The 25,326-nt window shown below is 31.4% G+C and overlaps 2 protein-coding genes across 3 annotated transcripts in view; both read left to right on the top strand.

The window, feature by feature from the left end:
- The window catches only part of LOC106471336 (RILP-like protein homolog), a 23,483-nt gene extending 10,445 nt beyond the window's left edge, over positions 1-13,038 (top strand). For both annotated transcript variants that reach the window (XM_013931936.2, XM_022399947.1), the window contains exons 2-7: positions 1,848-1,986; positions 2,969-3,090; positions 3,478-3,681; positions 4,572-4,747; positions 6,465-6,584; positions 7,745-13,038. In XM_013931936.2, coding sequence (XP_013787390.1) covers positions 1,848-1,986; positions 2,969-3,090; positions 3,478-3,681; positions 4,572-4,747; positions 6,465-6,584; positions 7,745-7,784 — 801 coding nt within the window. In that variant the 3' untranslated portion in view covers positions 7,785-13,038. The remainder of the gene's footprint in view (positions 1-1,847; positions 1,987-2,968; positions 3,091-3,477; positions 3,682-4,571; positions 4,748-6,464; positions 6,585-7,744) is intronic.
- A 5,958-nt stretch (positions 13,039-18,996) lies between these two features.
- Positions 18,997-23,823, top strand: LOC106471334 (the record flags this gene model as incomplete). Its single annotated transcript, XM_013931932.2, has 3 exons — positions 18,997-19,378; positions 22,478-22,738; positions 23,625-23,823. Coding segments are annotated over exons 1-3 (470 nt in total), but the record flags the coding sequence as incomplete, so codon positions are not given.
- Positions 23,824-25,326: the final 1,503 nt, after the last annotated feature.

Here is a 25,326-nt window from a genome sequence, read left to right as displayed (position 1 = left end):
TACGAACCTTTTTAAAATCTACATATACGTGTACCGGTTCTAGCACTACATGGCATCAGCCACAAAGATACCAACGAAGTGAATCACTAGTTGTTTTTTATAACCTAAAAATACATGCAGCTTCTGACTTCCTCTTTATAGTAAATCTATTTCAAGATAACAAATATCAATTTAACAAGTGGCATGTTATAATTTCCAATCATGACAATTAGGCACTTGTTCCCCAACATGTTGGAGAATAATGTTTCAAGAAATTGTTTGTATCCCCTATTCTTATGTCACACTAACAGACGATAAAGGAAACATCAACCTGTTTTAATTTACCTAATTAAAATGCATAAGATTTTGTTACTTGAAAATAATATCTTAGTTAATCAGCACATTTGTTTAGCATCATAAATTTACAAAAAAAAATAAGTATTAAACTAAGTTAAATACAACTATAACTTTCATCTTGTGAATATGTTTGAAAACTTAAGGAATTAGCTTCATCAAAGGACTATATAATGTGCATATCAACTGACAATCATAAGAATGACTGCAATTTCTACAAACCTAGAAAAGTCGGAAGTTGTGCCTCCACTTTTTGAAAACCAAACTTCACAACATGTACAAATGCTTTGCTGGTTAACTGTGCCAATTACTGGTATCTACTATAATAATACTCAATGTGTTTCTGTCCCGAAAATGTGCGCAAGTTTCATTTCAATGGATGTAAACAAAGGGCGGGTGTAAATATCCTTTAGTAGACATTTTGTACAACAACTTATCAAAGTTTTTAAAAAGGTCTAACATTAGGTTGTTGAATAACATTATAAGTTTATTTATTGATAGTATTATGTACAGTAAAGTTTAGCCCTAACTAAACAAAAGCAAAAAATGTACACAAGTTACGGTGTTAATTTATCTTTCTATTGAATATAGGCTATACTTAATAAAAGGCTTAACTAATGTTAGGCCTAAGACAAGTGGACTTATAGATTTTGGTTTCTGTGATTAGAATTATTTTGTATTATTCTAGAAATCCTTTAAAGATGTACTGTTGCAATAAAGATACTAATTTGACTCAAATGTTTTGTGGGTCTCTGCTAGCTTTTAATATAATCTTGGTCTGTAATTTTAGGTTATTTTATCTGGTGATGATAGTGTAATTCATTAAATTTAATGATGAATTAGATCAAATATTCAGTTACCCAATGTAATCAGATTAGCAGCTAAAAAGGTTTTAAATAAGCAGAATTTGAAGAAAAGTTGAAATATCGGTGTGTCGTGAATCCATGTGTAAGTCTGGAAAAATATGGAATTTTGCCTGGAAAGGCAGAAAAAATTTGTCGTGCTGTTCACGTAATGTTTTGAAGGACCAAAACTATGTTGCTGATTTAAAAATTACAGTACTTTGTATTTTGTGTCTTTTATAAATAGGAATATCCAAAAAACATCCATTTAAATTGTGTATATTATTGTTAAAAGGGTTAGTTTAAATATATAAGGTACTTTAATAGGTGGTTGAATTAAAAATAGTTCAGGTATTAAGTTTTAAAACATTTTATATTTATTTTGCTTTGAAAATTATGTGTTATAACTTGGGTTACTACAGTAAATAAGTTTCTAAGTAGAAAAAAGTAAGTCTTGTATAAGTGGAATTATAACGAATACTGTTATCTTTCCCATAATTCCTTTCAGATTTTAATTTTTTCTCAATACTATGCTGGATTTGAATACAGTAGATCTCGGCAATTGTGACATTCCATACCTTATCATTTCAGATGTTCTTTGTGCTTCATAAATCCCTTTAAATAGAATCGTTTGTTGTGTTTAAGACTCTGATTCTGAAATTTATTTTTTAGGAGTTGGAACATATAGAGGACATTTGGAGAGAAGAAACCAACCAGTTAAGTGAACTGGTTTCAAAGCTGAAGGAGGAAAATTTCCGCCTGAGTAGCTCACTGAAAGAGAAGGAAGATTTCCTGTCTGAAAAGTCAACAAGTAAGAAAAACCTGTGTAATTATTGTGAATTTTTCTCGAGTAGTGAATATGCTGTATCCAGTTTGTTATCAAATATTATTCTTGTGTGTCTTTTTCCTGAGATATACGTATGCTCTTTTTCACAGTTTTCCTTCTTCAAATTGTTACACGATGTAGAGGGGGGGGGGACCACTGAGCTACGTTTTCTGTTGAGATAATAACCATTGTGTATATTTTTTGTGTTCTATTGTCTTTTTCTGTCGTAATAAAACAAAATTTATACATACCCGTGCATTGTAGTGTGAGACAGATGCATGATCTTGTAGTAACTGTGATTTATTTCTTGTGTAATAACTCTGAATGACGTTGTCTTCTTGTACTACTTATGACCTGTAAATGTTATTGTATTGTAGTAACTATGGTCTATATTAGTCGTTTCTATCCCTTTTCCAACTGAAGACCAACTGTCTTGGGGACCATCTGAAATCTCCCCATGAACTGGCAGTTGGGGACCACTGATATATATCTTCTTATGTTTGAGTAACTATGATGTGTATTATGTTTTGCTGAGTAACTGTAGTCTGTATCATCTCTGTATTATAGCATCTGTGATCTATATCATATTTTGTTGGGTTCTGTATCATCTTGTTTAGTAATTGTGGTTTATACCTTCTCTGTGTTAAAACATCTGTAACATACATCATCGTGCATTTAGTATCTATGATCTATGTCGTTATGCCTTTAGTAACTGTGGTGTGTATCTTCTGGTGTTCTAATAGCTATGATATTCATCTTTTTTTTTTCTGTGTTGTTTTGGTTGTGACGTTATATCTTCCATTGTAGTGGAAGGCCTATACGTGAGTATATTTTTACTGTAGTAACATTATGATCTATATATTTTTATGTAGTGACGTACTTGTCTGTATTTATTTATATACGACTATTATGATGATGTACATAATTAGAACAGTCCTTCTACGACAATAAATGTCGTGTTGTACAGGTTGTTTCCCAGATCAGGAGCTGATGGTAGCACAGAAGTTGAAAGAGATTGTTGACAGGCAAAGGGAGCAACTTGACCAGAAAGACAGGGAAATACATCAGAAGTGTAACGATGTAGAATCTGTAAGTAGCATAGCTATCCAGTTTTTTTTATGAGAATGCATACTGTGGCCACTAAAGTCACTTGTTTTGCATCATAATTAATATCAGCTTATTTAGGAAGAATGGTGTACATACTGGTTTCAGTGAAGGCCAAACTTTGATTTGTGTTTTTGGTTAAATGTCTAGTGGTTTTATAGTAAAAACAATAAAATTGGTAAACTAATCTTTTTGGTAGTTAGGGTCTATGCTGGACAGTGATGTGGTTCATACTAAAGATGTGCAAAACATTAATTAAAATGGTAAACACCAAATTCCCCCCAAATGAGAAGTGGATAAATGTACTTCATTCATGTTTACCTCCAACTAAACCTAAGTTTATGACTGATTAATAATTTTAAATTTGAACAGCTTCAGCAACAGGTTCAAAAGTTGGTGCACCTCAACAAGGATTTACGACGCAAACAAAAGCACCAGCAATCTCAGATGCGAACTTTTGTTGAAGAAAAAGCAGAACTACAAGTACGTGTAGAAGAACATCAGAAAGAGCTTCAACAGCTACGTGAACGTTTGGGGGTAGCAGTAAAGGAAAACTTAGAACTTGCACAGGCTGAAGTAGGTTGAGAAATATTTTTTTCTATGTACTTTTATTTATCTATCTATGTCTTTTTTTTTTCCTCTCTCTCTCTCTTTCTTTCTACTGCCTGGAAAAGAAGAGTGTAATGTTAGTCAAAATATATAAAAAAAATGGAACAAACCCAAGCTCCCACTTTCTCTTGCTTTGTTTTTCTTTACCAGAGCCTGCCTACTTTTTTATTTTAAGTAATAAATCAAGAATTGTCAGTACTTGGTGAAACTCCATAATTACAGAATTGAGGGAAAACAAAACAATTGTACATTTTGCAAATACTTCATTAACTACAATAGACTGAAATGTTTTGTAGCAGGGATTATATATATATATATATATATGTTTAACCAAAGAACCATAAGTGACCTTGACATTCACTTAGAGACAAGTGAGGAGGAACTGATGGGCAAAACCGTGGTTGTAATAAATGAAGTACTTGTGAAACATACATTTGTCTTGTTTTCCTCAATTCTGTAAAATATTATTTCTTGCATCATCAAAAAGAGGTTAGCTAAGTTCCGTGAAAATGTTTAATTGTATGTTGAACATGTTAATCAGAATTGCTTAAGATAAGAAAATAGTTGGAGAAGCACCAACATTTACTATATCCTTATGATCAATTGTTCATTTTCTTCCATGGTTTAAACTAGTACATAATGCACAGCTCTGTTTTCCTGTGTAGAGCTAGTTTACAATATTATGTGAAGTGTGAATTTTTTTTTGTTGCTTTTATTCAGCGAGAGGAACCAGTAGGTGCTAACTTGTTTTTTTCAATGTGATCTGAACACTGATTCTTTTTTTAAAGTGTAGTACAATCCCAGAATGTACGAGAATGTTTCTTCCACACTTTGAATTCAAGTTTGTTTTTTTACAGAGTAAACTTGTGCCAGATTTGAGGGGAAAGATGGTGATTGACCTTGATGACCCCAATAGGCCACGATTTACAATAGATGAGCTGAAAAGAATAATGTTTGAAAGAAATGACCTGAAAGCGAGGATAAGTGAACTGGAAGATGAACTTGCTTTCTTCAGGCCTACTCCTCCTCCAAAGTATGTAAATATTAAATAAAAATTATTGATCTGAAGTTAGATGTGTATATGTTTCTAGATGAACTTGCTATCTTCAGGCCTACTCCTCCTCCAAAGTGTGTAAATATTAAATAAAAATTATTGATCTGAAGTTAGATGTGTATATGTTTCTAGATGAACTTGCTATCTTCAGGCCTACTCCTCCTCCAAAGTATGTAAATATTAAATAAAAATTATTGATCTGAAGGTAGATGTGAAGATTTTTCTAGATGAAATTGCTATCTTCAGGCCTACTCCTCCTCCAAAGTATGTAAATATTAAACAAAAAATATTGATCTGAAGGTAGATGTGTATATGTTTCTAGATGAACTTGCTATCTTCAGGCCTACTCCTCCTCCAAAGTGTGTAAATATTAAACAAAAAAATATTGATCTGAAGGTAGATGTTTCTAGATGAAATTGCTATCTTCAGGCCTACTCCTCCTCCAAAGTGTGTAAATATTAAACAAAAAAATATTGATCTGAAGGTAGATGTGTATATGTTTCTAGATGAACTTGCTATCTTCAGGCCTGCTCCTCCTCCAAAGTATGTAAATATTAAACAAAAAAATATTGATCTGAAGGTAGATGTGTATATGTTTCTGTACACGAACTGAATTCTGCTGACAGATGTATACAAAACAGTATGACTTTGTACAGTTCAATTTTATTTTCCAAGGAAGGATCAGACTTCAAATATAAATCTTTAAGATTTATCACTGATGTGTTAAGGAAGCCAGTGACTGACACTGAACATCAAGTATTACCCACTTTTCTCATGATGTGCTTGAATCTGGATTTTTCATATTAATAGATTTTTAACTCTGAAGTAAAGATTGGAAAATGATTGCTTAGAACTATTATTGCTATTTTCAAGTTGCAATATAAGATGCCAAGGAATAAAAACTTCAGCAGACATTTTGGCAGTTAAGGTAAAGAAAAAAACACACCTTACTCTCCAGATAATAATAATAATAATACACTTTTTATTTTGGCCAACATTTCATCCTCTTTTTTTGTTTTGTGTTTTCATATCAAACAGTTCTTGTACTACTATCTCTGGAGAGAAATTTTTGTTTATTGCCAAAATGTCTAAATCCTTCCATTGTGCACTACAAAATGTCTTAATCCTTCCAATATGCACTACAAAATGTCTTAATCCTTCCATTGTGCACTACAAAATGTCTTAATCCTTCCAATATGCACTACAAAATGTCTAAATTCTTCCAATATGCACTATAAAATGTCTAAATTCTTCCAATATGCACTACAAAATGTCTAAATCTTTCCAATATGCACTACAAAATGTCTTAATCCTTCCAATATGCACTACAAAATGTCTAAATCCTTCCAATATGCACTACAAATTCTGAACAACAACAAAACGTTATGAAGGAAGAATAGTAACTGCCTTGTACACAATGTAGGGTAAAATGAATAGTTGATAACTGATATCAAACACATACCATGTTGAATGGCACTCTGTAAAAGGTCATGACATGTGCCACTTTGACCCCCTACCTGTGCACCTAAGGTCAATAAGTTCTGACGAGTGAATCAAAATATCATTTTAGAGTGTTTTCCTAATTAATGGGTAGCACTTTTTATTTTGTGTTTTAAAATGTACATTTTCACAGAGGAAGACCAGTCTGGTTAAAAAAAAACGGTTAGCGAAGATGATAACATTTCTTTTTTTTCAGGTCAGATAACGAGGGAGAATTAGAAAGAACTATCGAAGAGTTACCAGTGCAGGGGCCAATAAATAAAGAACCAGAAGAAAAGTTGTTCCCGTGGATGAAGCCTTCCGGAATACGTAGATTGTAAGTATATATATAGACACCTTTATTTTCCTCCCAAATTTTCCAGAATGTTAATATCTGTAGATTTTTTTAGTTTGTTTCAAGTTTTGATATTCATTCTGGGACATCTGTAATGTAACTATAAGTAAATATGTTGTTTTTGCTCGACATTTTGACATTCATTTTGGAGCACCTAGAAAATGTGATCTTGCTTACACTAAATGAGAAGCGGGGGATTCTGTATCAAAAATATCAAAAGGATCCGTTAAACAGCTCTGGAATTGTCGAATATTTGTTCTTGAAAGTTACATAACAGACAAAAGATCATACCTTAGAAATAATTTTGTTTTTTGTATTGAAAAGAAACGAATGACTAAAAACTTTCTAACAACTAAATAAGCGATTCCTCTTAAACTAAGTGGCAGCTTTTAGTGTTACTATCACTACCGATTAAAGTTTTTAAAACCTATTTTTCTTGCGATTATGTCATGGCTATATGGAAAGTGTAAAGTTACCGATTAATTGTAAGAAACGCTTTAGATCTGTATCATTTCTCTGTACAAGTGTAAAAGTATAAATTTAAGTAAATATGTGTTTTTGTTTGAGGTTTTGAGAGATGTGTCGGTTTTGTGCAAGTTTTAGTGGATGTTTTGTTTTTGCTTTTTTGTTGTAGCATTCTTCTCAATAGATATTTCTTTTCTAGCTGAATTATTATTGATATTTCTTTTATCGTGTTCTTACATCTTAATACTTTGTCATTATTTAATAACGTGAATTGAATATTGCTGTCTATTATGTAATACTTTGTTTTTCTCATTGCCCTGACTTTTTTTTAAAAAATTCAGTTTTATATGTGTATATTTTTGTTATAATTTCTTAGCAGTTTCAAGCTATATGTTTTTTGTTTATTATTAGTTATTTTGTTATAAAGCATGCTTTCTTGCATTGAAATTCTAAGTTTGTGCGACTAAACTACCAAAGCTAACATCATTCTCAGACGTCAGGTTTGTCATAGTTTTCAAAGTGAACTACTGTGATGTATTTTAGTTAGTTTTCATGAGTGGTGACCATGGTGATAATTATTTAATGTTTTATAAGTTCATTTATCACCTCAGTTTTTCTCTCCAACATGAAATGTTATAATGACCTTAGAAAATTTTTTCTACCGATTCTTGTTTCAGTTTTCCATCACTTAGCTGGCCTAGTCTAAAGCTCCAATAGCAAGGACTTGCCCGGTGGTGCCATCTATGGACAGATAAAGATGAAAAGAATGAGGTTCCCCGGGCAGAGGAAGACCTGAATGTATTTCATGTAAATGTTGCCCTCTTGTGGCCTGCTCTGTTAGATGTATAGATAACCAAACTAACAGATTATTTAATAAAAGTAGCATAATTTGTAAAACTTTTAGTCATTTGAACCAGTGAAACAAAATGTCTGAAGCTGAGACTTTGTAACATTTATGTTCATATTGGACAATGTTTGTATGAAAAATATCATACGTTATTAGGTGGCTGAAATGTGAAAGATCTGTTTACTGTTATCATAAGATAGTGATAGGTTAGGGCTATAATAAACTGTTATGTTTACGAACGTATAATTTTAATTGCCTTCCGTGTGGTTTCTAGTACTGGAATGTGCCACTGTTACATCGGTTTATGACTATCTACTTAATTAGGCTCACTGATGGTGGTTTCCCCAGATAAAGTAGGATGATAATGGTTACTTTTGGTTCAAAGTTCGTTAATATTGGAAGGATTTATTTAAAGGAAATTGTTTCTCCTTGCATTGGAGATGTTTATTACTTAGAAATTAAGACAATACTCTTTGTAACTTAAAATTTGAGGAATTTAAATGATTTATCTCGTGTTATATACTCTCACAATTTAGTAAAACAGTTCCTTAGGTTTCCATGTGTTAATTTATATAGTTCCTGTTTGATTAAAAGATGAATTAGTTTTGGCATCAATTAAAGTTCGGAAATCACCACCAGTGTATTCTTCATCTTAAAATATACCTTTTGTTATACTGAAAAGTGTATGTTGATACGCAGGGTTTTTAACTAAAGACTACTTTACCCAATTTTAACTTCTTTTGCACCACAGAAAATTTGTTTAATGATGTTTATGAATTGTATACTGAAATTGATGAATTGTGATTAGAATATCCAAGGTTTTTTTTCGTTAATGAAGCTAAATGTTTGAAATATAGTTGGAGTGTATAATTTTGAATGTTTGTCACTGTATGTTCCCTACAGTGTTATCCTGTTACAATAAGACCGAGAAATAGCTTGAGAATTCCCAATGTTGTGTTAGGCCGATCACTTGAATTTTTAAATCATTACTCTTGGCACCCTTTTTTTTATTTTAGCTAAAAAAAATTTAATTACTGTTTAATAGTTAAATTCTTTGTTAAAGCATTTTACAAAAAAAGTTGGGGGGGGGGATTTTAAATTGTTATCAACATGTTCTTTCATTCTTAGTGAATGAATAATGTTTTAAAGTTGTTCTAGCATATTTCTTAACGCATTACACTTGTGTAATATTTTTAAAAAATTTATGCCTCGACTTATAGGTGTTTGTATATCGTAAAAACATGCATATAAGGTCATTGGTTGACTATGTTCCACAAAATGGTCATTAATTATCACCTGAAATTATATTTTGAGGTTTGTGACAGTTTTACCGGTGAATTTAGGTATGAACGAACTTCGTGTTCTTAAAGAATTTCAAGGAGAAAATATTCGTTATTAGTAGATATTTGGTTTACAAGGTTCTTGAATGACCAGTTTCTTAGATTTGTAATATCAGTTTTAAAATAATGGTTTAATAGAGTTTGGAGCTTTATTCAAGTCAAAAAAACCATGTCAGCAGTTTTAAACAATTTACAGATTCTAACAGCTTTACTAGTGTAAAATTCACACAGCTTTAGTTTAGGTAAATGCTCTTTTTACACGCCTCTAATTTTGAATCTGATATCTAAAAAAAATTAAGAGGGAAAAAGATCAGCAGATACTATAATTTTTGGTCACAAATTTTAGGCCTGTTGGTTTCTAATGCTTTGTCAGCTTTCAGCATTTAAACCTCAACCTTTAGAGTAGTGTATGACGTATATATATAAGTAGTGTTTCATAGAAGTTTTATCTTGTCATCCAATCCAGTTGAAGAATTCTGCTCTATCTAAATGTCTCTGAAGTTGAATCAAAAATTGAAAAATTAAGAAGTGGTGGAGATCTATGTTTAACATGATTTTTATCAGAACTTGTAAGCCTGTTAAATTCAGTTATTGGTTTTAGCTGCTTCAGGTAGCTAAATTCTAGTTGTTTGTTTAGCAGCTTCAGACAGTTTTAATTCTAGTAAACTTCACCATACAACTTTAGAAGCTTCAGGTAGCTAAATTCAAGTGGTGGTTTTAGTAGCTTCAGACAGTTTTAATTCTAGTAAACTTCACCGTACAACTTTAGAAGCTTCAGGTAGCTAAATTCAAGTGGTGGTTTTAGTAGCTTCAGGCAATTTTCATTCTAGTAAATTCAGTTCATAGTTCTAACACTTTTACTAAACTCAGTTTCAGGAAAATCTTATTAATATCAGCTGACAGTGTCACCAACTTCAAGTAGTCTTATCAAACTTATCAGTGCCTGGACTTGTGTGTATTTAGTAAAAACATGCAAGATTAGTGATTGACTAGGTCCCACAAAATAGATGAATTATTAGTACCGAAAGTTAATCTTTATGCTGGATATGTAAGATTTACCCATTTCTTTTCACTACATTTATAATTGGTGTACGCAGCACGTCACCTGGCTTAGTCAACATTTATTCGTTTTGATAATTATTTCAGAAAAACAAACAAAAAACATGTTGTACTCAGTTCTAAATTTTTATGTACAGAGAAATGATTAAATGAAGTTATATTGAGCAAGATATAGTGTATTTGTACATATGGTGTTAGTATATTGTGAGTACTTGTTTGGATTATGGGTTGGTGCTTTCTCTTAGAAGTGCTGGTAATCTGTCGGTGGCAATTTGCTCCTTTAGTTCACTTTTAGGTTAACAATATTAAAATCTGTCTTCTAAGTAAAGTTAAATTATGATTATCCAAAACTGGAAGACATAGGATGTGGTTCAAGTGGAAGAAAAATCTGAAGAAAACAAAATTTTATATTTCAAAATCATTCTGTTCTTAATTTTTTAGCATTTGTGGTTGAAAATTCCTTAAACAGAAAAATAAAATGCAGATCGCCCAAGAAGATGTGCGTTTGTACTGTGTATTAATACAGTGACTTACTACACTGTGTCATAATATGGTGACTTAACAGCATTGCACTGTAATACAGTGACTTACAGCACTGTGTATTAATACAGTGACTTACAGCACTCTGTATAATAGTGACTTACAGCACTGTGTATGAATACAGTGACTTACAGCACTGTGTATTAATACAGTGACTTACTACACTGTGTCATAATATGGTGACTTAACAGCATTGCACTGTAATACAGTGACTTACAGCACTGTGTATTAATACAGTGACTTACAGCACTCTGTATAATAGTGACTTACAGCACTGTGTATGAATACAGTGCTTTAAAGTTGTAACTAATAGTATATTTCCTAATATTCAACTGCAGTAAAGTATTCTGTACAACAGGTAACTGCATGAGTGCCATTTTAAAACTGTTAACTTTTGTTTTAATAAGTAGAGTGCTCTGTTTTAAACCCAGTGATAAAGCTTAAGGATGTAAATATATGTGATCAAGTAAACTTGGTTGTGTTCTTTTAGTCATTTGTGAAGGTCATGAAAGGTTTAACTAGTCCAAAATAGAATGATTCCCTATTAAAGCTGATTTGTTGAACTTGGTATATGCCTTTTCTTAGCATTATTAGGTATGTATTCTTATGTTTAAAGTTCCTACTTTTAATTAAATTCAACTTAGACTTTATTAATTAGATCAGTATCAGGATGAACAAAAACATGTTATATCTATTAAAGGAGTAGTCAAAGATCTAGTTAAAATATTACATTTGTATTGGAAATATTAATTCTATATATATATATTTTTCTAATTACAATGGGTTTGTACGTAGACTGTTTGGAAAAAGGTATAATTTAGTTATGTGCATTAAAAAAAATTCTAGTAGTGTAAGTTTTAAAGTTCCGTATATTTTGATAAATTTGTAACTTCTTTCTCAGCTTGTCGGAACAACGATGAGGTTGATAAAGCAAAAAAAAAAGAATCAAATTTTCTTTCAGTTTACTTCTGTATCTTAAAGCAGTATCTTGAATAGAACCAAACCATGAACTGTTTCTTAATTTTGATGCTTTAATTTTAGTATGCAAATTGGCTAATCTCTGAAATGTGACCTAATGATGGAGAGAGATATATGCTTTGGATAAATTTTTGGTCCTATTATGTAAAGCTGGCAAGACGGAACTGTTTTAAGCTAGTTTTGAGCTTTATATAACTATTATTATCTTTATTTCTAACTGGAGGCCAGTTGTCTTCTATAAACTCCCGTTTGTATGGTTTAGTTGGCAAGAAGAAAGTTGTAAATGTAGTTGTTAAGTTATTAACTCTTTTAATATCATATATGGTATACACTTATATAACCTTTGTTTTAGTTTTGTAAAGTGTGATATTAAGTAATTTGTTTTGAGAGATATGTATACAATAAACTCATTAGTTTCAAAATTAATTTAAAAAAATAACATTGTTGCATATTAATTTTGTAAATAAATGTCCAAATAATCATTTTACTTAAAACGTCTTATAATCTGAGCATATAATCATCTGTGAAGTATTAAGACAATTATCGTTCGAACAAAATTCATGTTGATATAACAAGTATTAACTGAGATGTAAGTAATTATACAATACCACATGTGTGTCTATGTTTATGTCTAAAAATAAACCTGACACTGGGAGAGGAGTTTTTTTTATATATATATATATATATATATAAATGCAACAGTGAAAGTTATTGAGGGGTTTTCATCGCTTGGAAATACTGTATGATACAGAAAATGCATACGTAAAGTCGGAAATCTTGCCGAAGTTACTTGCAATAATAATATTGCAGATCTCGGAACAAAAAATAAGTAAATTTCAGTTTTTGATGTAGAATATATATATTTGTAAATAGACAATATAATGAGATGAGATAGCCCAACTTTGTTTTATATGTGATTTTAAGTAACTAATAATTAGTGTTCTTAAAAAAAAAGCAAAAATCTTTGACCTTCCATTTTTATGAGGGAATATCGCTTATGAGCGAGCCTTTTAATACAACTTTTCATCGATACCACTTATGAAAAATGTCTTCCATATTTAATACTATGGGAAATATGATGAACAAAAAATAATAAACATGAAATCTGCATAATCTTATCTAAGTATGAATAACCTTTGTTGGTGTATCAAAACTGAAAACTGTACAGTTTGTACGTCTAAGTAAAACTTGCACGTTTATGTAAATATTACTTGTGTTGACTCTTTTTTCTTTGTTACGGATTTTCAACTTTGTCTTAATGCAACATTCCGGATCATATTAGTGTTCAATCCCTCGAATGTTTTTCAGATTATTTGTGGTATGCACGTTTAGAAACAACCAAATACATGCAAACAAAAAATAAGTTAGTCCACGCACACGGCCAAGGGTGGTCCTGCCAAAAGAAAAATGGATGTTGCTATTTTTTAATCATTCAGCTGTAATTTGTCATAGAATAAAACAAGTACCACTTTTAAATTTAAAAGGAATTAAAGATGTCTCATTATGATAGACCTTAACGTAAATGGACTCCCTCCCTCCTCCCCCATAAAGAAAAAAAAATCCTGAGCTAAGGCCCTTGCAATAGTCTCACCTACTCTTATATCAAAATTGGATTAAATAAATAAATTTAATACATAAGTAAATGGAACAGCCTTACTAACCATTCACATTTATATACCTTTACAGTTTTGTCTATTTTTAAAAAATGTTTCAAGGTTTGATATATAAACTAATAAGATTCCTTTCATTCAATATTATTAACATAAGTCTGTAATAACTTAGTATTAAAACCATAATAATCTTTGCTATTTTTTAAATTCAAAAGTCTAAAGTTTACAGTCTAAACAAATATATATATGTGTGTGTGTGTGTCTGTGCAAACACGTGTACATATATCACGTATGTTAATAAACATATCTTTGCTAAAAAAATGTACGTATTGCCCACTACTGGTTTTATTAGTCACTCCAACTAAATAGTTATTTGAAGATCCAAGGTTTGAGCCCTTGCTTTGGTGCTAAGCATGTTCTGATCTTTCAGCTGTGGACACACTTTATAAAACTGACAATAAATTCTGCTGTTTAGTTAAGAGCGATCGATCGTTTAACAGTGGAAATTGGTATCTTGTTTACCTTCTTCTGATCAACATTTCGAAATTAGGAATGGATATATCCGAACCTTGGTCTCTGAACTGACTGTTTATCATAAGTGTTGCATGAAGTGCTAATCAAGTTGAAGTCATCAGGTGTGCATTAGATAAAATCGTACGTTTTGTGCTTCAGATCTATATTGAATAAACATAATTGGAGGTATTTTTACCAACTTTCAGTGAATCGAAGCTCGATTGTCATAATTTGTCAGTTGCTCAGTAGCTTGTGTATTTATCTATCATATATAATTCCAATAGTTTTATATTTTTGTATAACAACTGTCCATCATTTTGTGATAGTTTTTAGAAGTACTACTGCTAATTGCCAAAAAATAAATATGAAAAAAATGAGACCATAAAGCAATTTTAGTTGCAATAATAATTCATAGTTTCAAAATTCTAGGGTATAAAAAATAATTTGGTAGTTTTTCTGATAGACACATCAGTGTAATAATTCCCCTAAACCCATTTAGTACACTAAAATAACGTATTAATCATTTTGAAATAAAACTATCTGACATTTAGTATCTATTGCATATGTTAATGGCTTTAAATTGGAATCAAGTATCTTATCATAAGTTGTCTAATTTTTTATCAAGCTAAAGAAATGTATAATTTAGTTTTTAAAGTACAAAATTAAAAGTAGGGTGTAAAAAGGACATTAATTTTTAATATATTCATCCTACCCTTTTTGCTTGAGTGAATGAATTTGGATAAAAGATATTCTCATAATTTGATATAAAAATATTTTTTAAATGGTAGAGACTTGTTTCGTCTTTTATACGCCAAAAAAATGGGTATCAGTAAGGCTTAAAATGGCCCATAACACATAACAGACTTTTGGTGACAATTTGTATAAATATAGTTACCGATACCAATACTGGCGAAATTCTTTAAAAAAGTTCACAACATAGCCTCATGGTATATGGAATATAAATTATTCAAGAAGTTCGTGGTATCTCTACATGCACTATTCCAAAACAATAATATGGAACTTAGTAAGGCTTCGAAAAAGTTACTAGTGTTGTGTTGAAAGTGGCCTAGTTAGGGCGGTAACTTATTGTAAAGAGCAAGTCACGAACAATGAGTAATTGCCACTAGAGGGTCAATTTATCATTAGTACAATACATTCTATCAAGAAGTACAAAATAAAAGTGAATAATTAATTAAATGCACTAGTATTCTGTATTTGCTTTAAAAAGATCAGTACACACGTTTATTATGTTACCGTAAATTTATCAACGTATGACTGAAATAGTTTAAAAACTCTTGTATTACTACCCGTATTCCCATTTTATTCACTGTTTTTATAATTATTTTCAATACTGTTGGTATCATTAAACAGATACAGTTAGAGCACAGCATACAACTATATTTACTCCTAGTCCTAGGCGCAGGGAAAATACATGAACTGTATTGATTCTCTCTCTACAGTGCGAAAATTATATTTTTGTTATGCATATAAAGATGTTAATTTGTGTCAATTTTCAGCTCTGTGTTAAACTGGGGAGTGAGTCTAACGAAACTCAGAAGATGCAAATAGTGTATGTTTATCCATATTAGGGAATGCGCATTGCGGCCTCGCACATAAATATCTCAGTAGCCTAACTTGCAAATCCCTCATATTTGCATTGGAAATTATGTAGCAGTTGCTTAAGAATTACTCAATGTTTTACGACAGATACTGACGGTGTTTATCAAGAATAGATGAAGGCATCTACTCGTTAACACATTTCAAACATTGGCAGTTATATCCTGTACCTTGTGTGTTACACATTACCTTTAACGTAATGTGTATACAACACGAAATTTTTTAATTGCTTATGAAAGATAAAGGATTTATCACACATTTCTAGCTCATTTAATTTTGATATGGTACGCCATTTTAACTTAATGACACTCAAAAACAGCAACATCAAACTTTTACCTATTACGATCACTCTTGCCTGTTTTTAAATATATTTTTTTAATTAAATCTATTTTGCGAAATGTTTTCTTAAATTAGTTAATAGTGACCAATTTTTATAGAAACTTTAATTTCCCCAATATATTAATATTTTTCGTATATTTGACATGAATTTAGTAATCATAATAAGATTTGGTTTGAATTTCGCGCAAAGCTACACGAGGGCTATCTGCACTAGCCGCCCATAATTTAGCCGTGAAAGACAGTTAGTCATTACCGCCAACTCTTGGGCTACTCTTTTACCAACGAATAGTGGGATTCACCGTAACATTATAACGCCCCCACGGGTGAAAGGGCAAGCATGTTTGATGTGGATTCGAACCCGCGACCTTCAGATTGCGAGTCAGACGCTCTAACCACCGGGCTCGTAACAAGGAGTGAGAGAAGTTGATCCAAGAAATACATTGGATTGGCAAAGATGAAGAAATAATTATTAATAAAAATATATTTTATTTGTTAGAAACAGAAACATATTCACATATAAAATCATACAATATCTAAGAAGCTAAATATTTTGTAACGCATCTTATTCTCTGCAATGAAAATATTAACTTGGTATTTTATGTCGCATTTGTCAACGTCTCGGAAAACGCTTAACATTATCAGACTTGAGGGTTTCTGATTCATTGCACTTCACAACTGAATTTTAAGGAGACTCGGTTGACTAAAAGAATTCTCAGCTGAAGCATATTGGTGGGGCAAAAAATATATCTCCACTCTAAAAAAATGTATTGGTGAGGCAATGGCTCTCTTGCCACCCAAGGATTCAAGTAAAATAGTATTTTTTTTAAAAGCGCAATTCTGCAAATTCCCCAATGCGTTGAAGCGGAATTTCCAACATTATTTAAAGAGAAGTTATGCTGGAAAGTTATTCATCATCTCAACGTCTACTTCGAATAAAATACGTAAGACTGAATTTGTATTTACAGATATATCAGCGATCCTTAGGATTCAGCTATAGCTATCACTAATTTTGAACTACTGATCAGAGGAAAGGCAGCAACCTACCACTCGCTATCCATGACACTCAATAATTTTGATTACTTCAACTATTAGCTTATAGAAAAAGGAGTGTAAATAAGCTTGAGCTAAAAAATACCATCTACACCAGAGATTTCAAATTTATTTAAAAAAAGCTAGCAAAATCCCATTTACCTAGTAGATAGAAATTCGTCAAATCTATCCGAGCTTTAAAACAATGCAGCATTGTTTGTTTGATTAAAATCAACACATAGCAACACGATAGGCTATCTGTGCTCTGCCCACCACGGATATTGAAACCCGGATTTTAGCGGACATAACGCTGTGCCACTGGGGAGCAACAATATTTCAGTAAATAAAATTAATCATTTACATTATTTGGTATATTCCAAAATACTCTGAAAAATTAACAAAAAATAAATAAATAAAATAAAATAAATTAAGAACCTGAGCTGCCTATTAAAAACTAATAAGGTTTATGCAGTGCTCCAGAAAATTGTTGATAAGACAAATAAAAATTATGATATCAACCGTCACATAAGACCATACTTTATGACGGTCGGGCGTTGCCCAGTGGTTATCGTTACGGGCTGTGAATCTGACAGTCCATGGTTCGCGTCTGGTTGCTGCAAAATCACGTTCTGTATTTTAGGGCCGTGTGTGTGTTATAAAAGTGACAGTCATATCCACGATAGTGACACTCAAGCTGTAAGGTGGTTCCCATTCTCGTTACACATTCTAAATTCCAGACCCGTACACAGAATGTTTGAAAAGGGATTCTAATTTGTGAGACCAAAAGCCAACACATATTGTGCGAAACACAATTTGCATGCTAATGCTACGGAGGTTTGGTAGAAAGGCCCCCAGAAAATCTGTAAAAAAAATAGGTGCTGTGAGATTAAATTTGCATGAAATATAGCTTAAACAATTGCCTGGCTGTTCACATAAAATCTACAAACATCCAATGAAAAGTCAACAAATCATCATTCTGTTGTAACACTGCATGGGGAGTTAGACTTAAATTAGCATAAATATGTATGTTTTATTATAGTAAAGTACTGTACTATCTACACGCTGAGTAGTTATTAACTGTTAAATCATAGTATTAATTTAAACAACTCTGTATAACAATAGTATATTAGCTATGCCACTCATTGGCTATCATATACGTACATGTAGGCACTATTGAAATAACATGTTAGCATGCTCCATTCTTCTGGGATGCTTTTCCATAAATAATTTGCATACTGTTTCAGTGTTGATAGCAGTGTCATAATGATTATGTGTTAAAGCTAGTGCACTCAGTCTTTCTTCGGTTTGTGTAAACCTCAGGTAATTAATTATTCAACCGACGGAGAGCAGATGCCGAACGTTCACATGAACACGAACTTAGTGGCAGTTTTTTTTTACATAACAAAAATAGGTGGTTCAGGTGAACTCACCCCCCTTGCCTACGTGCGTTATCCAGTCTGTTCTTTGAAATTTAGATAAAAATATCTTCTATTTTTGCACTTTCACAGATTTTTCACCATTAAAAACTACCCCTTTTTCTTAATTTCAAGGGCTTCTTGTTTAAAATCCTAATGTTAAGGTAAACTTATAAAAAAATATATACTCACATGCATTTATTTCCTGTTCATTATAATTTATATAATGTCATATTCAACATTTTTTTTTTATCCGAGCTGCTTGATTTTCTTGTATCTCAAGTTAGCTTAATTCTTGAATTAAAAAACAAAGAAAAATACACGAAATCTTTCCTCTTTAAAACATACCCTTTTATTCAAATTTGCGGATTTCAGAAAGCGCAAATAGCCATTGTGTAGCTTTGCGCGAATATTCGAAACAAACCCTCATTATTTATGCACAATATTAGAATTTGAGTGAAGTAAATTATGTCGAAAATACCGATAAAAATGTCAACTTAGTTTTATTAATGTATTATTGTTGAAAATATTTTTCATTTAACATTTAAAATGTAATTAAATTAAAATGAGTATGGTACGAAAATAACGTTCGCAATATACAGCAACTGAAAATTTTAAACTCCCGGCGATTTAGTCTAGGATAATTTCGAGGCAGTTACTTATCGCTGGAAATCAGGGTTTATTGTGCCTCATTGGTATTGTGGTGGTTAAGTTTGGCATGTTTAACCATATATAAATAAAGTTGTAGTTGCTTGATTTAGTTAAATGCTATTAGTACTACTGTGGTAAGTGGTAACGGTTAAATATTGTGATATAGCTATGCTGCGAACACTTGGCCTAGGTACAACTTGTAGTAGTACTAGCGATTTGGAATGATTAGTATAAAATTGAAAGTGAACTTGCATCATTACAATACCAATATATGTTATAACTTGAGTTGTAACAATCACAGTTAGGCCTATACCTCAGGGACAGAAAAAAAAAGGAAATCAGTTTCAACTTCAAGTCAAAATCATGGTCAAAGGTAACTTGGCTAACTAATTTGTAAAGTTAGTAATATACTAATACTATATGATTACTATTAGTTTTTGAAATAGTAATATTATTAGTATTACTAATTTTATTGGTACTGGTACTGAATAATTACTAGGACTAGAGCCTAATTTTATTATTAGTAATGTTAATTTTATGGCAATTTAACTTTTAGTTTTACTCTGTGAGTATCAATGATCTACCTACTTCAGTACTTGTATTTTGTAATTCGTAAGTACAACTCATGATCAAAATTCAAATAAATTCTTCGAATTTACTATTTAAGTATTCGATAAATTGGCAACATTTGTGTGCAAATATAAATTATAAGCCATACCTTGTTATAGTGTTGGTAAATTATGGGAAATACTTTTAGTATTTAATTTATTTAAAATATTTACTATGCATTAAATTAAGAATTAAAAAATAAGTTTCATTTTATTTTTATCGTTTCTATATATAGATGATACCCTTAATTGTAAATTAATTTCCTTTGTTGTTGTTGTTATAAAAAATTTTCCATTGTTCACACATGTACTGCTTAATTAGTTTAATATTATTGTTTAGGTAAAAGATTTTCAAATTGTCGTATGCGAAAAAATTAATTTAAAAGTTATATAATTTGTAATAAGCCCAAATTGAGCTTCCAATATACATATATACACACTACTCTCCTCACTTCTAAATTCATCCTCCACCTGCATGGATTTGTCAGTGTTTTCTTCCCTTGAAATTGACAACTGTATTCTTCAACTGTGCCAGAAAAAAAAAAAAAATCACATCCTTCCCATTAATGGGTAAGTTCAAAAATATAAACTTTTGCTACTTGTTTTTTTTTTTTTTTAATTTAGATTTGAGAACCACTGGAGTGGATAACTTTAGTTTTATTATACCCAGAATTTAGCAAATTGTTTGTATTTAAAGTTTGATTTTGTATCTTCAAAAAATTAGATTATAATATAGAGTGGGCATAGAATTAAAAATAATGGATGTGTAAAGTTTTATCGATATCAGTCGTGCCTTATTATAACAATATTTAAGGACAACAAGAGGTCTGTTGATCCATTGAGGCTGTTCCATTCATTTAACTTAAAAAAAACAACAACCCAAACTAGAATTTACTACAGTGATTTTATGTGAATTCGGATATAATGCGATGGGTCATTAACTCTTTCGACACAGGCTCGGTCCCTGGAACCGACCTCGTTATAGTTTACATACTAATAACTTTTAATATTTTAAGTGCATCTTTACAAAACCCTGTTTTAGCGCGACCACGCTTGTATCGCGATGACATTTTATGGACCTCAACGATCGTGTTATAACGGGGCTACACTGTATTTACCTATTTCAAGCCTTTCCATAGGTCAACCACCATGATAGAAAAATAAAATCAGTCTTAATGAAGATGACTCCTCCCTGCCAAAATTTATATTTGTTTTCTCTTGTCCTACAATTCTCACCAATTACAAAAAATAGGTGATACAATTCTCTTAACACTTTTAAACATCTCGATCAGATCCTGTTCTAACTTTTCCTTTTTTCATAAGAAAAGTTCAGAGATCTTAAATGTGTCTTCGTACGAGTCTTTCGTTTCTGACATTATTCTAGTATTCCTCCTCTGAACCGTTTGAAACAATTCAATATCCTTCTTAAGGTAAATGAAGACAATACTCCAAATGTGCCTAACCGGTACCTCCTAAAATGAAATTATAACCTCTTTATTAATTAAGAGTTATTTGGCATTTCTGTAAATACAACCTAAAATTATCTTTGCCCTGCCATGAGCAACAGCATATTGCTGTTCCCCTTAACCCCTCTTGAGGTTGTGGTAGGGGCAGACCTTAAATGTATGGTCTTTCTGTAGTTTCTCTTTATATGGTTAGTTTTCTGTTCTACTCTACCAAATGGCTGATTATATGGACATATAAAACATGCAGTTTTAGTTAGCTTAGTAAGTCATAAATGTAAATGATGCTACCAATCATCACACCTTAATTAAACATGAATGTTTTATTACTAAACTGAGTAAAATAGAAATATTTTGTACTGCACCCTTCACAAATTCTTTTAGAATAGGCTTGGGAATATTTCCTGTTTTGTAACTGAAAAGAGTTTTTACTTAACTTTATTTTACTTGAGGTTTAACTACTGGACTAGATTGAGCTGTTGTTATCACTTGTACAAGTACACACACCACATGTTCTCACTAAATACTTAAAATTAATATATTATTGTGGTGTTACACATACCATGATTAGACATTTGGATGGTAAAAAAAATCAGTCAACTGACTGGTCAGATAATGCCAAGTGTGGTTTAAAAACAAAAAAAGTTTATTTTAATTACATATTGAATTTTCTTAATTTGATGTAAATTGCATTAAAATAAAATAAAGTTTATGGTTTGTCACTAGACTTACAACAACCCCAGTGCTGCATACAGTGATGTCATTTAGAAATGTCTGTATCGTAAATAAATATTACTTAATACCAGTCAGGAAATCGCGTGACTTTTTTTTTAATAATGCTATTGTTATGAAGCTGTATTGTAAGTTAAAAAAATGTACCCATTGGCTGAATAAAATTGAAAGGTATTATAAAAAATCATTGTATTAAGTAATATTAATTTCCGATTGTGAGTTAAATACTCTTGCTTTGAATGATACTTGCAACTTGTAAATGGAATATATATATATATATATTAAGATGTTCAGCCATCTTATGAGATTTAAGTTAGTCCTAAGTCCACGTACTAAGTTAAAAATGCAAAGCAATCCTGTAATAAAAATTAACTGAACAGTAAATATCAAATTTTAACAAATAGTATTAATAAATCAAACTTTATAGAAATAACAGAGTACATTTTACTCTGATTTACAGACAAAATATACTTGATAATGCTAACCAAGTCAAGCCAAGTGAGTGGCTTCTTATAGTTTTGTATCACCTGATACATGTCTCAAATAAATTTAAGTTTTGATAGTTGTAGGACTTACTTTATAGATGGTTTAAAACATACAAGTTTTATCTTTATTGTTAATTTATTATTAACCAAATAAGTTATGAACAAGACAGATTTATACTTTCAGGCAAGAGACAACCGAAATCTGTAAGAAGTTCATCTAAGGACCCACAAAACTGGTTGAAAGATGAACCTAAATATACAAAAATGGACAAAACTGCCTCCAGTTTAGGAATTTCAAGTATAACTCGGTATACCATTCAAACCAATAAAGTAGATGCTACAGTATCAGAGGGAGTTGTGTTTCCAGAAGTCCCCATTCCTGCACCAGATGAAGCAGCTTTACCAAACGGATCTAACGATAAGGAACGTAATACTCAACAAAAAGGTGAGGTATCCAAGTTGTAATTGGGAATCCATTGTATTTTCAAACTTTAAACTCTGCTTGTTAAAGTCTAGCAAAAATGTGTTTTTTTTTTCTGTTTTGACAATAACCTATTTTAATTCTTAATTAAAGTTGGGAAAATGTTTAATCTAAATTGAGGAAGTAAGAATCATTGAGTTGTACTCTAGAAAAAAATTACTTAGCCTATTAAGTACTAATAAAAAAAAAATTGAGGTTTTCTTTCTGTTTTAATGCTAATGTATTTTAATTTTGAATAAAAGGGGGAGAACTACCTTATCATTAACTTTGTATTAATTCCTTAAAGCCGAGCAGATGCTACCAGCATCTGGCCAAAAATCTTAATTTAGCCATCGGATTGTAAGTGTCAAATAACATTTATGTTCCTCTGACTGAAAACTAATCCACACCACAAAATTAAAAAAAATTTAATTTTATAAAGTACAGTGATAATTATTAGGAAATCATGCAAATAATTCCAGCAAAACTCTCAAAAAAAGTACAGGTTTTAAAGAGTTAAAGCAACCTACGTAGATCAGTTAACTTAGTAACTAACGTACAGAATTTCATGTACCATTTCTAACTAGGATTGTGCTTCTCACAAAATAAAAACTTGTAACGATTAAGAGTACAATGATTCATAAATTTGGTACCCTTGCTGACCTTGATTATTTTGATCTTAACGTTTCATTTATTACATGAATTAGATCATAGGTTTATTGTCATACTGGTTAGTGCATATAGCCCTTAAGTAGCTTTGCACAAAAAAAAACAGATCAATCATCACGATTACATTAAAGTCGGTTGTATTTGTAGGTATTTAAACAAATACCTGGTTGTGTTTAAGGCTGTTCTACTTTCTCTGTTGTAGAAATCAGATTAGCAAGGTCCACAGAAGTCGGTGTTGTGTCAACGAGCTGTCAACTACCACAGACTCAAGATCAGGAAAGTTCACAGAGGATAGAAATGAAAAATATTTCTCAATCAAAACAACTTCTGGGAAAGAAACAGAAGTCCGTAGTTTTTAATTGCTCAACAAAAGCTAATCCATCACCAAAATCAAAGAAAAAGTAGGTTATTCTGTATACAAGTACGAAAAAAAAATTATGGCTTTCTGATCTTTTGTGATGATATATTTTAGTTCACTTTACATGTGGGACCTGTTTTTCTAAATTTTGTCTTATCTCCTGAAAGGCTTATTTCAACATGGATGGGTTTATTTGACGTTATATATTTTCTACGTATTTTACACTTTTATTCATACTATTTAGTATGCATGTGATATTTAGAATTATAAGCTTCTCCATGAATGTTTTGCAATCTATCTGCACATAATCTTTAACATTTCATTTTATTAAACTTGCGGTGTTGTATGCAGTTTTCAATAGAACTAAAACATTATAGTCAAAATTAAACTTTTTTTGGGTGTGAAATTTTTAAAAATATTCTTATTGTTTTTTGGGATGTTTGAGTTGAACTGCCAGAATGTTTTTTTTTTTTCCCACTAATTTTAAAATATCTGAAACTGCACAGGAAATACTGAATACTTTCAATGCTAAAAAAAAATTGTATAAAAAGAAAGGTGAACCTGGCCCATTGTATGTATAAAGCTTGAATTGTACAGAGGTTTGAGTACATTATATAATATGACAACCACAGCTGATACAAAGTCTTGTGGTCTGGCCAGGTTATTAAGGTACTTGACTCGCAATCTGCAGTGGTTTAAATCCTCCTTCTAACCGAATGTGCTCACCCTTTCAATTGTGGGGGCATTATAATGTGATGGTCAATCCCCCTATTCATTGGTAAAAGAGTAGTCCAAGAGTTCATGGTGGGTGGTGATGACTATCTGCCTTCCCTCTAGTCTTTCACTGCTAAATTAGATATGGGTAGTGAAGATAGCTCTCATTTAGCTTTGCAAAATTTAAAACAAACCAAACAAAGTCTTGGTATAACAGCTTGTATCAGAACTGCATTTTGGCACTGCTCGGAATTCACAGGTCGTGTGATGCCACCAAATAATTGATCATTTTTGGAAAGGGTATGGAACAGTCATTTCTGACCCAAAATATTCATATGCTCAGATCATAAAGATGTGTTTAGATTGGAGATTTAGAATTACCAAGACAAGGATATCCTTTTTACTTAATGGTTTGATAAAAAAAAACGAATATGGATCAACTTGGGGTAGCAGGACCATGCAGAAAGAGATTGTAAAAAAAAGTTGTACACTAGTTGTGGTAAGCAAAGTGGAACATCCTGTTATTGGTGAGAATCCACCAATGCAGCAATGATCACTAAGAAGTTCATATCAATAGTTACTCAGTCAGTGTGGTCATGGAAAACTCTGACTCACTCGGGGGGGGGGGGCTGTATTGAAAAACTACGATAAAAGAAGTAGATGAAGCATTGAAAATTTTTAAAAACACCTACAGTTTTTCTTCTTTGTTCTGTACACTCTTGTTTGTTATTGAGAATAAGCCTTGTGTCATTCATTAATAGGTTCTGGAATCTGTAAACATCACTAATTCTTATATTTTACTTAATTTTAAGAGTATTGTTCTTGTGGGATC

Source organism: Limulus polyphemus, unplaced genomic scaffold (genome assembly GCF_000517525.1).
Source record: "Limulus polyphemus unplaced genomic scaffold, Limulus_polyphemus-2.1.2 Scaffold4552, whole genome shotgun sequence".
Classification (NCBI taxonomy): Eukaryota; Metazoa; Arthropoda; class Merostomata; order Xiphosura; family Limulidae; genus Limulus; species Limulus polyphemus.
Note: the sequence above shows the minus strand (reverse complement) of the source record. Positions and strands in the feature narration are given on the sequence as shown.